Source organism: Danio aesculapii, chromosome 5 (assembly GCF_903798145.1).
Source record: "Danio aesculapii chromosome 5, fDanAes4.1, whole genome shotgun sequence".
Taxonomy (NCBI): domain Eukaryota; kingdom Metazoa; phylum Chordata; class Actinopteri; order Cypriniformes; family Danionidae; genus Danio; species Danio aesculapii.
Genome location: NC_079439.1, coordinates 164,704 through 177,546, shown reverse-complemented (window position 1 = coordinate 177,546; position 12,843 = coordinate 164,704). Strand labels below are relative to the sequence as shown.

General features: G+C 39.9%; 1 protein-coding gene across 1 annotated transcript in view; it reads right to left on the bottom strand.

Moving 5' to 3' along the window:
* Window positions 1–12,103, bottom strand: part of hook3 (hook microtubule-tethering protein 3) — a 45,822-nt gene extending 33,719 nt beyond the window's left edge. The window contains exons 1-2 of the mRNA XM_056458907.1: window positions 12,075–12,103; window positions 11,780–11,893 (exon numbers count right to left, since the gene is read on the bottom strand). Of these exons, the coding sequence (XP_056314882.1) occupies window positions 11,780–11,893; window positions 12,075–12,103 (143 nt within the window). The remainder of the gene's footprint in view (window positions 1–11,779; window positions 11,894–12,074) is intronic.
* Between the last annotated feature and the right edge of the window lie 740 nt (window positions 12,104–12,843).

Sequence of the window (12,843 nt, the reverse complement as noted above, 5' to 3'; positions counted from 1 at the left end):
GAATCTGCTTTACAGGTTCATACAGTCTTTCACACTTAAAAAGACGCTCGTTTTCGCCACCTACTGGCGTAACAATGTAGTTAACATAATGAACTCCGGTAAAATGAATCATTCATAGAAAAGATTTGATTCATTGAGATGAGTTGCTTCGAACTGGGCTGTGGGTAGAGTAAATTGTGACTAAAACAAACGGGGTCATTTAAGGACGAAAGAACTAAACAGTTCCCTTTTACATAGCTATAAGTGGCAGCTATGAATTAAATAAATGGGAATATCTGCAAGCAAGGTGAGCTGCATATTATTTATATTCTGATAATTTCTCTTTCACACACATACAGAGCAAACACCCTGCAGAATTCTGCTTGTTTAAAAGAGCGCATTATGTCCACAAATGTCTAATAATAATAATTATATTGAGCTAATAATATATCCATGATGCCGGATGTGTTGTGCTTTGACTGGATATGTAGGTCAAAAGCAAAGCTGTTACCTGCTGCACGGTATTGACTAGTCTGTAGAGTGAATAAATATAGTTCTGCATGAGCTTAGTTATCTCACTCTGGAAATAAGTCCTCCTAAGTCCTAATGGTTTTGTTTTATGCTGTATGCCAGGGCTATTCAATTAGTTTGTCATGGGGGCTGGTTAATTAAAAGCATCCCATATGAGGGGCCGGTGGGACTTGTGATATAAGTGATTTAACAACAATATTAGAGCCCATATGCTGTATTTTTGCTCCTAAGACACCCACATTGGCTTTTTCTACATTAAAACATCAATATGTTGTACTTTGAAATTGTATAACATCAGTGGATTGTACATGTGGCTTTTTAATTCAAATATTGTATTTTAAAGCATAACAAAATCAGTGCATTGTACAGAAGGCCTTTTCTACAAACAAAGTGTTTTCTTTTGAAATGACATAACTGCAGTGCATTGTACGATGTTCAAGGCTTTTTCTTAATTCATATGGGTAAATCAAAGAGCCATATTGCACTTATTTAGAAACTCATTTACAGCAACTGAAACTGAATGTCAGTGAGTTTGAGTTGTTAAGACGCCTCATCTAATGACACAACCCACTCCTTTGCTTTTAATGTAAACTCTCCCTCGACATGCACAGAGAAAGGCTCCTTAACAAATGTCCTCACTTCATCGGGGATTGTAAACTGATCAAATCTATCGGCAAAGTTACTTTTCAGTGCGTTTAGGAAACCTGCCATCACCCCTGTGATTTGATGACCTGATATGCACAAAGTTTCCACTGAGTGGTACAGTACGGGTAAAAGGGTATCAATGGTACTCTTGGTGGTCGTGGTGTACAACGTCATTTTTGCTCGACGGAATGTCTACAGTAAAGCTGTACTGGTCGCTCATATACTATATGAGAAGCACTTCTCACAACATAGACGCTTTACACACATAAACACCTGTGTATAAATGTTCATTACTAACCTTTCTATCAACATGATTTCATTATAACTGCAGATCACTGATCAGTGTGAAATAGCCTACTGTAACGTCTGCAATAATATTAAATAAATAAATGAACATATACAGACCCTTACAGTCTCCGATATGTTATAATTACAGATAAACTACACACTGCAGACATTTAGTCCTCATTTAGGTTCAAAAACAACAGGAAATATAGCCCACAGTCAGAGCAGACCTCTCATCTGTGTCTGTAGTCTGTAATGCAGCACATGTAGCCTCTGTTAGACAGTAATTCCTTCATTCCCTGTTCAGAATAGTCCAAAAGGTGATGATAATAGTTCAACATGGCAGTGTGTTCATATTTTAGGTTGCAGACGCATCATCTGCTGTTGTTTCCGGCTTCTCTTTTGTTTTTTTGCGCTTCACTCTCACGTTTGTCTCTGACAGAATCGGATTTCAAAGCGCTTCAATGATCATGAGCGCATTATTAATATGAGCTCAAAGTTCGTTATTTCTAATATAGACACACGGCGAGCTCTCTGGACAAAGTGAAACTGCTCGCACTGATAGACGGGCTTGTAAAACAACAACAGGACACGGCAGATTCTGTTCTTGGCTTTGTGGCTGTTCATCAAGACAACGACAAGGTTTGCTTGAGCTCAGGGTGACTATGGCTTGTTATTACATGTATATATTATTACGGTGTAATGTCTCGGCTGTGTATTTAAAACATGGCAGTTCCTTTGATTTCATTCTGGCTTGTTGTGCAAGCGAATGACGTATAACTGTAAACCAATAGCGTTCAGCTGAGCGTCTAGCTCCGCCTTTTGGTGCCCTTGACATCTTTTGCAAAGGGTGCCGAAAAAGTGGTACGGTTCAGCTCGGTACGCCTCACAGTGGAAATGACACTCTGTAACCAGGGTGTGACCCTGACAACAGAGGTGCAGATCCACATGCAGGGTTATTAGCAAGGTCAGGTAAGCAATGGTCAACACAGGAGCAAACATGTATGAGAGCAATCCAGAGTCGTAGTAAGATACACAGATGGTCAGAAGGCAGGCAGCAGACAGGAATAAACAAATAAACAAGGCAAGGATCAAAAACACGTAAAGGCTGACAAAGGAAACGCATTGTAATGTCACTATAAGAGATAACAAGACTCAGTGAGTGTTTCTGTGCTGTTTATGTAGTGCAGTAATCAGTACAGAAGCAGCATCAGCTGTGGGAGTCTAATCAGCCAGAATCAGGAACCGGTTGTGTGTGTGTGTGGTGCATTACTGGGTTTTGTAGTCCATAACATGGGGGATTTGTAGTGTGTGTGAGTTTGAATGTTTTCCAGCGACCTCTGGTGGTTAGATCGCTGGCGATCATGACACACTCAGTGGAAACGGGCCATACGTGTCTGGCGGTCGACTACAAATTTGGAATTCAGGTCGATTTCACATTTATTTGGGATTGGTATATCCACTGCTTGTGTGATAACCAAGCATGTTATGTCAGTCATTGTGGAGCAACTGACAGACACATACAACAGAAAACCGAATGACCCTCGTAATTATACACAAGTATACATTTTGTGAACAATAGTTGTGCTTGAATCAAATATCCACAAGGACATGCACTGGTATTTATGTGTTCATACTATTTTTTGAATTGTGTTTGTAGTTTTATTTGACTGCTTATATTGCATTTTTTATATGTAAACTGTGTTACCTTTACATTAATGTGCAACTTTACCAAGTGTTACCATCATTTCATTATTAGAGAAGTCACCACTGTTTCATTTAAACTGAGTAACGGCACATATTGCCAACAGTTAGTGGTGGGCTGTTAACGTGCTGTGTTGACGTGAGGGGCTTTTTACAATGAAGGACTGTGAATGAAAGTCAAACCGGTGAGAGTCTGTCAAAAGAGTGGCCTTCTGAATCAAATCAGCAGGATGCCCTTCTGGATCTTTCACTACTGTAGGAATGGGTTTTAAACCACAGCGGTTTGAACTGTAGTTCTGCCGAATGACTAGAACGTTATCAGTATTGATGGTAAAAAAACTGTACATTCTAGTCAAACCATTCTTCTGCAGTCTTATACCAAAAACAGAAATAAGGGCAGTGTTAATAGCTATAAATGTGGGAGAGCGCTGATATTATGTGATTGTATTGTATTGCAATATGGATCAATTAAGTGTTGATGCTAAAACAAAAGTTATTCACAAATACTTTTAAATGAAATGATTTAATGTCAATAACTTGCTATGGTTACAACTGAATTAATTACAAAATAACTGTATGATGTGATAAAATATGAAATGATAAAGCATATGATATAAATTGTACCAAGCTTAAATGTAAAATTAAAGTTACCAGAGGTAGAAGGAGAGACACATGGGGAGGGAGAGAGAGACAAATGGCTCGTTTTCACTGACTGGTACGGTACGGTTCGGTTCGGTTTGGTACGGGTCACCTTTATCAGGCTTGCGTTTCCACTAACAAGGGTACCCTTTTGGTGGGCGTGGTGTATGACAGAACGTTTCAGTCGACGTCATTCTCGCTCGAGGAAATGTCTACAATACAGCTGTATGGGTCACTTACATATCATATGAGAAGCACTTCTCACAACACAGATGCTTTACACACATAAACTACTTGTGTATAAATGTTTATTACTAACTTTTCAATGAACATGAGTTGATTATAACTGCAGATCAATGACAGTGTGAAACAGCCCTACTGTAAACGTCTGTAAATTGTATTGAATAATTAAAATAAATGGAACATGTATAAACAACATACAAATATAGCCTAGTCCGTGTAAACCTCTCATCTGTGTCATGTAATCTTCAGCAGCACATGTAGCCTCTGTTAGAGAGTAATTCCGTCATGTTCCCGGTTCATATTAGTCCAGACTATGAAGATAATAAGGCATTATACATGGCATTTTGTTCATGTTGACTGAATAATAATGTGCTCCTTTTTTCCTGGCTTCTCCCTTTGTTTCTTCACCGCTTCACTCTCGCGCTTGTCAGTGTCTGACAGGATCGGGTTTCAAAAGCACGTCAATAATCAAGCGCAGGTTATTATCATCAGCTCAAGAAGTTTGTTATTTCAGATATATGTTAGACGTGGCGCGAGCGCTAGCAAGAAAGCGAAACCGCTCGCGCCTCAGACTGCTCGTGAAAAACTACGGGGCACAGGGTAAATCGCTCTTCTTCTTGGATTTGTGGCTGTTCATCCAGATGACGACAAGGTTTGTTTGAGCCCAGATCGACCATGGCTCGTTATTATATATATTTATAATTCCGCTATAATCTCTCAGCTGTGTATTTCAGACATGGCGGGTTTTTTTGTTTTTCATTCTGGCTTGTTGCGTAAGCGAATGACGTATCTGTAAACCAATAGCATTCAGCTGCGCGTGTGGCTCGCCTTTTGGGGACCCTTTCTCGTGTTTGGTACCCTTTCGAAAGGGTACCAAAAAAGTGGTACGGTTTTTGACAGTGGAAATGGCCATAAAAGCGTACCGAACCATACCACTCAGTGGAATCGGGCCAAAAGAGAGCAGGTTCAGATGTTAGCCTAATTGCAGTAGAGTCAGAGAAGATAGACTCATGAGGAGCAGAGCAGGAAAAACACAGACCAGGTAAAAAGGCATCTTGACCATGTGACTAAAGCCCAAATGCTGAGACATTCAAACTGACCAATCAACACGTGACCACATCGTAAAACCACCAGAGTCACACACAGGCCCTGATCTATCAGTATCTGCCTTGGAGTCAGTATGGACCTTCCTGAGTCAAAAAGACATGTTTTGTCATATAAACAAAAGTATATGATACTTTAGCCTCTTACACTACTGACCATGTTTACATAGACATCTGTAGTCTAGTTATTTGCCTTAATAGACAATAATATAATGAAGGTGTTTACGTGGAGTGCTTTCATGGAAGAGTTTCCTGTAATTTTGGGTGACTTTAACTGCAGTTCAGCAGTTTCACCTTCACTTCACTTCACATTTCATTCATGAGTAGGGACTGGGGAGAGTGTTAAAGGTGTACTCACACTATGTTATCCGAACCATGCCCAGGCCTGTTTCCCGGATCATTTGAGATGTGCGAGTGCTCTGAATAGGGCTCAGGTATGGTTCACTTGGCGGCCTAGCCCGGTTGGAAGAGGTGTGCCAGAGAGCGCGGTTCACTTGGGCTTTGGCGCGGTATGCTTGTGTGCGAGTGCAAAATGCCCCTGAGCCCGAAACTGTAGACCAGACGTGACTTTTATGGGACTGTTTGATATGGATTTAATCATTCTTACTGTTCAATGAGCGCAAACTGTCATAGTTTATTAAAGAAGCAAACCCGGATGGACCACCGATCAGCCGTGATCGTCAACGGCCGTGGGCTGCAGAGCTGTGGTGTTCTTGTTTACTGGGACATATTGACTACTCTGGTAGTTTCTTAAAAAAAATAATAATTGTACCCCAACATAGTGGTTACATGTACAAAAATGTGCCACGTCCCCCTCTAGGGTCATACAACAAATTGGTCTGGTGTGTGGTCATCTACTGATTCGAACATGTTGCCCTCACCACTGGCCAGTTTTTAAATGAACTAAGTGCTATTGTTGGAATTTAATTAATAATCATCAGACACAATCTCGAGCTGCTGTTTGCGTTGAGTTGTATTAAGTTGTCACACAGTGTAGTTAAACAACGCCTACTGTCTGCAGCTCTAGATTTCCCCCTAGTGGCACTCCATGAATGACATGTTTTCTCAGGCAGCTATTTATACGAAGAGCAACACATCGCTGTATAAATCATATCGATTTTAACTCTTCTTTGTATTATTTGTTTTAATGAATCCAATTATTAGTAGTATATTAATGATCATATTGATCTTAAACCACTACAGCTATCATCATCCTCGATGTAATCTGTCGTTTAATGTCCATTATGTCCTAAAAACTATTTTTTCACAGCGAAATGCCTTTCACCACTTTTCTACATTCAAGTAATAATGAGATCCTTATCACACTTCTGCTCCTGTTATCCGGCAATGTTGAGCTAAATCCTGGTCCCTCCATAAATAATATTGGTACACCTGGTGATTTTAAAGCAGGTCTGTTCTTGGTATTATACATATAAATGTTCGCAGTCTATTAACAAATTAGGTTTTATAAAGATTTGGATTCAATCTAACAGATGTGACATTCTTGTTCTTTCTGAAAACCTGGCTTACTAAAGCAGTCCAAGACATTGATATTTCTGTACCAGGTTACATATTTATCGCTGTGATCGCCCTAGAAAGGCGGAGGTGTAGCGTTATATATCAAAAATACATTTCATGCTACACTCCTATCCTCTGTTTCTATCCCAAAACAGTCTGAATTTCTTGCTCTAAAAATGAATTCATAAAAGATCAGTCTCTCACAATTATGGGCTGTTATAGACCCCCTTCAGCTTGCAGTGACGCTCTCACCTCTCTGCATAACTATTGTACTGAGTTGAATTCCAAGAACTGATGTTTAGTGGGTGATTTGAACCTAGACTGGTTAACGGGATCATCTGACAACTTAAAATCTATCTGTGATTCCTTAAAACCTTAGCCAATTAATTCATTGTCCAACTAGGCTAAATATCAAAAAATCCCTCTAGATCCTCTTTGCTTGATTTAATCCTCACAAACGCCCCACACAAATATATGGATATTGGGGGTATTTTGCAAATGAATCTAGTGACCACTGTGCCATAGCTGTGGTCAGACATGTTAACCTGCCTAAGTTCAAGTCTCAAATACTATTTAAAAGAGATCTCAAACACTTCAATTAGCAAGTTTTGCCCATGTCTTGTCTCATTTTAAATGGTGTAGGGTTTCTCTTTTTGACAATGTAGAATTAGCATCGCAGTACTTTTATGATGAGTTTTAAAATTAATAAATAAACATGCACCTTGCGAACATTTAGAGTAAAAGGGCGTAATAATGCCTGGTTTTCCCCCAGAAATTGCTAATTTTCTAAAAGAGAGGGACACTGCTTGGGCCCGAGCAAGGACAAACAAATCATAGGCTGATTGGCTGAGTTTTCGTCAACTGCGAAATAAATGTACCTTATTTATAAAGAGAGCCAAGTCAGAGTTTGACCTCTCTAAAATGACTAATCATTTCAATGATCCAAAGAAGTTTTGGAAATCTGTAAAATCTCTGTCTGGTTTTAAATCTGTAAATGAGTTGCCAAGCTTCTTGGTCAAAAATGGTATAACCCTAACAGACAAACATCCATGTTAAACCAGTTTAATGAACATTTTATTTCTGTCGGACGTTTATTTGAAACTTTTAATTCCAATTTAAATGAATCTCCTTCCAAGATTTCCTATCCAAATAAAAAAAGAAGCTCTAATCTTTCCTCTTTTAATTTTATCCCAGTGACAGTTGTCGAGGTTCATAGAATCAGACAAACTGGATCCATTCTTCTTGAAGGTGGCTGCAGATTATATAGCTGAGCCACTCACCCACATTTTTAATTTAAGTCTTATTACTTGTCATATCTCTAGAATTTGGAAGTCGGCTTTTGTACTTCCCCTTTTAAAAGGAGGAGACGCATCGGAAGTAAATAATTATAGACCAATTTCCAAATTATGCATCATTGCAAAAATGTTTGAAAAATGAGTCAGTGATCAACTTAACCTGTTTCTGGACACAAATAACTTACTATCAAATTACCAGTCTGGATTCAGAAAGCAACATAGCACTGTTTCTGCCACATTAAAGGTTTTAGATGATTTTTTACAGGCAATGGATGGTAAGAATTATTGCACTGCTCTTTTCTTGATCTTTCAAAGGCATTTGATACTGTTGATCATACACTTTTAATTCATTCTTTAACATGGATCGGTATGTCAAACCCAGCTACCACTTGGTTTGCTAATTATCTATCCAATAGAACACAGTGTGTCCATATAGCTGGCCTGACTTCTTCATCTTTAGAGGTGCCCAAAGGAGTGCCGCAGGGATCGGTATTAGAGCCTATATTATTTTCTATCTACATTAATAACTTGTGCGACAACCTTTTTATCATCTGTACGCTGATGATACAGTGATTTATTGTTGCTCCTCTTCATTTTCTCTGGCCATACAATTTTTACAGTCTGCTTTCAATATTGTTCAGTCTCGTCTTAATGATCTTAAATTGGTTTTAAATGTAGATAAATCTAAATTAATGATTTTCACAAATTGTTCTACTCCTGTGCAGAACCAACCATTAATGACCACTGCCCAAGGTCAACAAATTAATTTAGCGTCCAACTATAAGTATTTAGGCTTTCTACTCGATCAGGAGCTTTCTTTCAAAGAACATATAGCAAATTTGGTTAGAAAATTGAGAGTTAAGCTTGGATTTTACTATGGAAATGCATCCTGCTTTTCTCCTAAAGCTCGTAAACATTTGGTGTGTGCAACATTTTTACCATTGATTGACTATGGTGATGTTTTATATATGAATGCTTCAACCAAATGTCTTCAGCCTTTAAACTCCATCTATCACAGTGCTCTAAGGTTTGTTACTGGCTGTCAAAGACTTACTCACCATTGTGAATTGTATGCCAAAGCTGAGTGGCCTTCTCTGAGTGTAAGAAGGTACACCCACTGGATGACTCCAGTCTACAAGGCTGTCCTGGGACTGGTGCCTTCATACCTATGTTCCCTTCTTCATAAGTCTAAAAGCCAGTATTGCCCTACGTCAAGTGAATTTTATCATTTGACTGTTCCCCCCGGGTTCGAACTGAAATAGGGAAGCGAGCCTTTAGTCATGCCGCCCCCTCATCCTGGATACTCTTCAGTCTGAACTAAAAATATCTGAGCTCATCCCAATGGCATCGTTTCGCTTTATCCTTTTTAACAAACAACAACAGTCCATTCTCAATGTATGTGTTTAATGCATTGAAATGTGGTAAAGCTGAACAACTGAACTGTGTTTTTACACTATATTGATTTTCTATTTATTATTAATAATATTATTATTTTTTTTTTTTAATTTTTCATAAGTCGTGTGTTGCAGACCTCTTGGCCAGGTCACCCTTGTAAATGAGATCTTGATCTCGATGGGTTTTTTATCTGGTTAAATAAAGAAACATATATGCGTCCAGTTTCGCATGTTGCTGCGGTGCAAAGTTTAAGCTTGGTGAACTCTGACCTGCGAAACCGCATCGCTTGACTGCGTGAGACCAATCGAGGATCAAAACAGGACCTCTCTGGACAGAAATTTAAAGCATGGACCGATCGCTCGCTTTATTAATGTCTAATCATCTTGTTTAATCCCGCCCCTTTTCGCAGCGCTGCACGACAGAATTTCACACACACAAAGTCCAGTGTGACCGCAGCTTTAAAAAGTTAATCTATGGCCACTTATAAAAACAATGTTCATTGTAAACAATCTTATTGTACAGCTATTGCACTCTTATTAAATAAAAATAAAAGAGTTCAAAAAAGTGCTTTAGATTTGCTAATTCCTCTCAGTAGTCCAGGACAACATGGAGATTTATTATCCATAAAAATAGATAAAAATATGGATCGTGCTGGACTGCATGCTGTTCTTAATCATCTTAAACAGTGTAAACATCAAACCAGAGAGAAGAGCTGTTAACAGTACTCAGAAAACATAACCTCAGTTCAATCCTTTGCTAAAACTAGCCCTATTGATAGGATGGAGATCAACTGTCCCTGGTGTGGTAAGGCACGTCTGATGTGGGGAACATGTACGGTTGACCACAAGGCTGCAGGTTTGTATACGTCATGTAAACCGATTGTTCACCTATGAACAATATGGCTGGCCTTGTGGAGGTGCCTGTTGGTTGTGATGTAGATGCCAACATGTCAACCATTCTGTTAAAGGTGCAGAAGGTGATCTGCCAAAATGCTAACCGGTAAGCATATCATTGGATGGCAGGGAGAGACTGTGTTTCAAAGCCACGCCTTCTGAAATCACGAGCGCGTGCACCGAGACACGACAGCAAACAACCCACTAGTACATGTCATTCACAGTTAGAAATGTAGTCAGTGTTCAGCCTTCGGCGTGCAGGAATTACACTCATTACTGAGCCATCCTGACAGGCTATTTCAGAGCCAACATCAGAGTAGCGGTGAACAGTATAGGAGCTGTCATTGATCAGAAATGACCCAATGTGAATATAAGAGCAGCTTCAGCTCAGTAAAGCAGGCTATGGGGAATAGCGCTATTTACTGATGTTCTGTTATTAAACTCAATATAAATCTACATGATCTGTTTCCAGGTAACTATTATTTGTTTCCAGGCGTTCCTCTCTTTGTGCTTGGTAGTGCCGTTCCTCTGCATCCATCTAGGTCTTCATCCAATAATCCATTCGTTGTCTCTCCTCTTGCTGAATGAACTTGCTCCACCTGTATTAAATCCTCTTACTTGCCTTTTCTGCAGGTATACATGATTCCATCATATCACTTACATCAGTTTGGTCCGTCTCTTTCTGCTAAAGGTTCTTGATGGGATGCTCTGTGATTCTGTTACAATCTCCTGTAAGTTACAGTAAACATGAACAATTAACACCAAAACCACATTTCCACACTCAAAAATACTCAGACAGCACATACAAACACACAAACATAAAAATAGCACATGCAAATACAGCAAACATGCAGACACAGAGCATGCACACAATAATAATAACACATTTTATTTAAAGGCACCTTTCTGGCAACTCAAAGACACTATAATAAAACAAGAGCAAGGGCTGGTTGGATGGTTTTAGCTGGTTGACCAGCCTGGTTTTAGAGGGGTTTCCAGCCATTTCCAGCCTGGTCTTAGCTGGTCAGGCTGGAAAATGACCAGCTAAAACCAGCTTGACCAGCCTGGTTTGAGCTGGACATAGCTGGTTTTGGCTGGGCTCCCAGGTTGGCTAGGCTGGTCAAGCTAGTTTTAGCTGGTCATCTCACAGCCTGACCAGGCTGGAAATGGTTGGAAACCAGCCTGGAAATGGCCAAAACCCATCTAAAACCAGGCTGGTCAACCAGTCAGCCAGCCTAGGCTGGTTTAAGCTGTTTTTTTTCAGCAGGGATAAAACAACAAGAGAAATAATATAAAAACATACACAACAATAGTACAGGTACAATTAAATATTACATTTTTAAAAATAGGTGAGTTATGATTTGAATAATGTGAAGGTGTCAATGTTTCTGATGGCAACAGACAAGTGGAGGGAGGAAGAAGATCGCAGGGTGTGAGGTGGACAGAAATGGTGGATGAGGGCAGACAGATATGGAGGGGTGAGATTGGTGGATGGGCTTTGAATGTTAACATCAAAATTTTTAAATCCATTGGAAAATGAACGGGTAACCAGTGAAGCTCCTGCAGGTCAAGTGTGATGTGATGAGCTGAAGGGGTTCTGGTGATGATACGGGCAGCTGAGTTCTGGACCAACTGAAGCTTACGGAGAGATTTATGAGTGAGACTAAAGAGAAGGGAGTTGCAGTAATCTAAACAATTTGTGACAAAACTATGGATGAGAACAGCAGTGGCATGAGGGGTAAGAGAAGGGCGGAGACGGTTAATGTTGCGTAGGTGGAAGTAAGCAGGTGTTATTGATGTGAGATCAAAAGATAGGGTGCTGTCAAGCATGACACCAGACTCACCTGTTTGGAGGATTAAATGGAGCAGTCATCAATAGAAAGAGCAAAGCTGTCAGTTTTGGAGAGTGTTGATTTGGTACCAACAAGCAAAACCTCTGCTTTTAAACTATTTAATTTGAGCAAGTTAAGAGAGTGCCAGGATTTCATTTCTGCTAAGCAGACTGTTAAGGGAAGACAACAAGAAGACATCGCCTGTCTGTATTCCTCAAAGTTGTGTAGGATTAAATGTTTAGAGATGGTGTGACAACGCGTGTGTGCCTTTGACGCACCCCTTGATGCTTCTTATGTTCTTGTCGCAGCACCAGTGGCACCGAAATTAGGCACTGAAATTCATATGCTCATTCGGTCCGGTACATACCGGTTACAAAGGTACCGGTGCTAGAATAGCACCGGGTTTCGGTACCCAACCCTAGTGTTCAGTGATGATGATGATGATGTTCTTTCTTATTATTTGGCTCAGTGGGAGCATATAAAAGTTGAACAGGAGAGGTGCCAGAATCGAGCCTTGTAGGACTCCACATCATGGGTGTCCACCTCAACCTAAGGTTACCTATACTGGTAAGATCAAGGTAAGATCTGAACCATTTGAGGACCATCCCAGACAGCCCAATTCAGTTTTCCAGACTATCCAGAAGTGTGCTGTGATCGACAGTGTCTAATGCGCACTGAGATCGAGCAGTACCAGCACTGTTAGTTTGCCTGAGTCTGTATTTAGGCGGATATCAGTGATTATCTTTATAAGGGCGCTCTCTGTACTGTGATGTGAAAACAG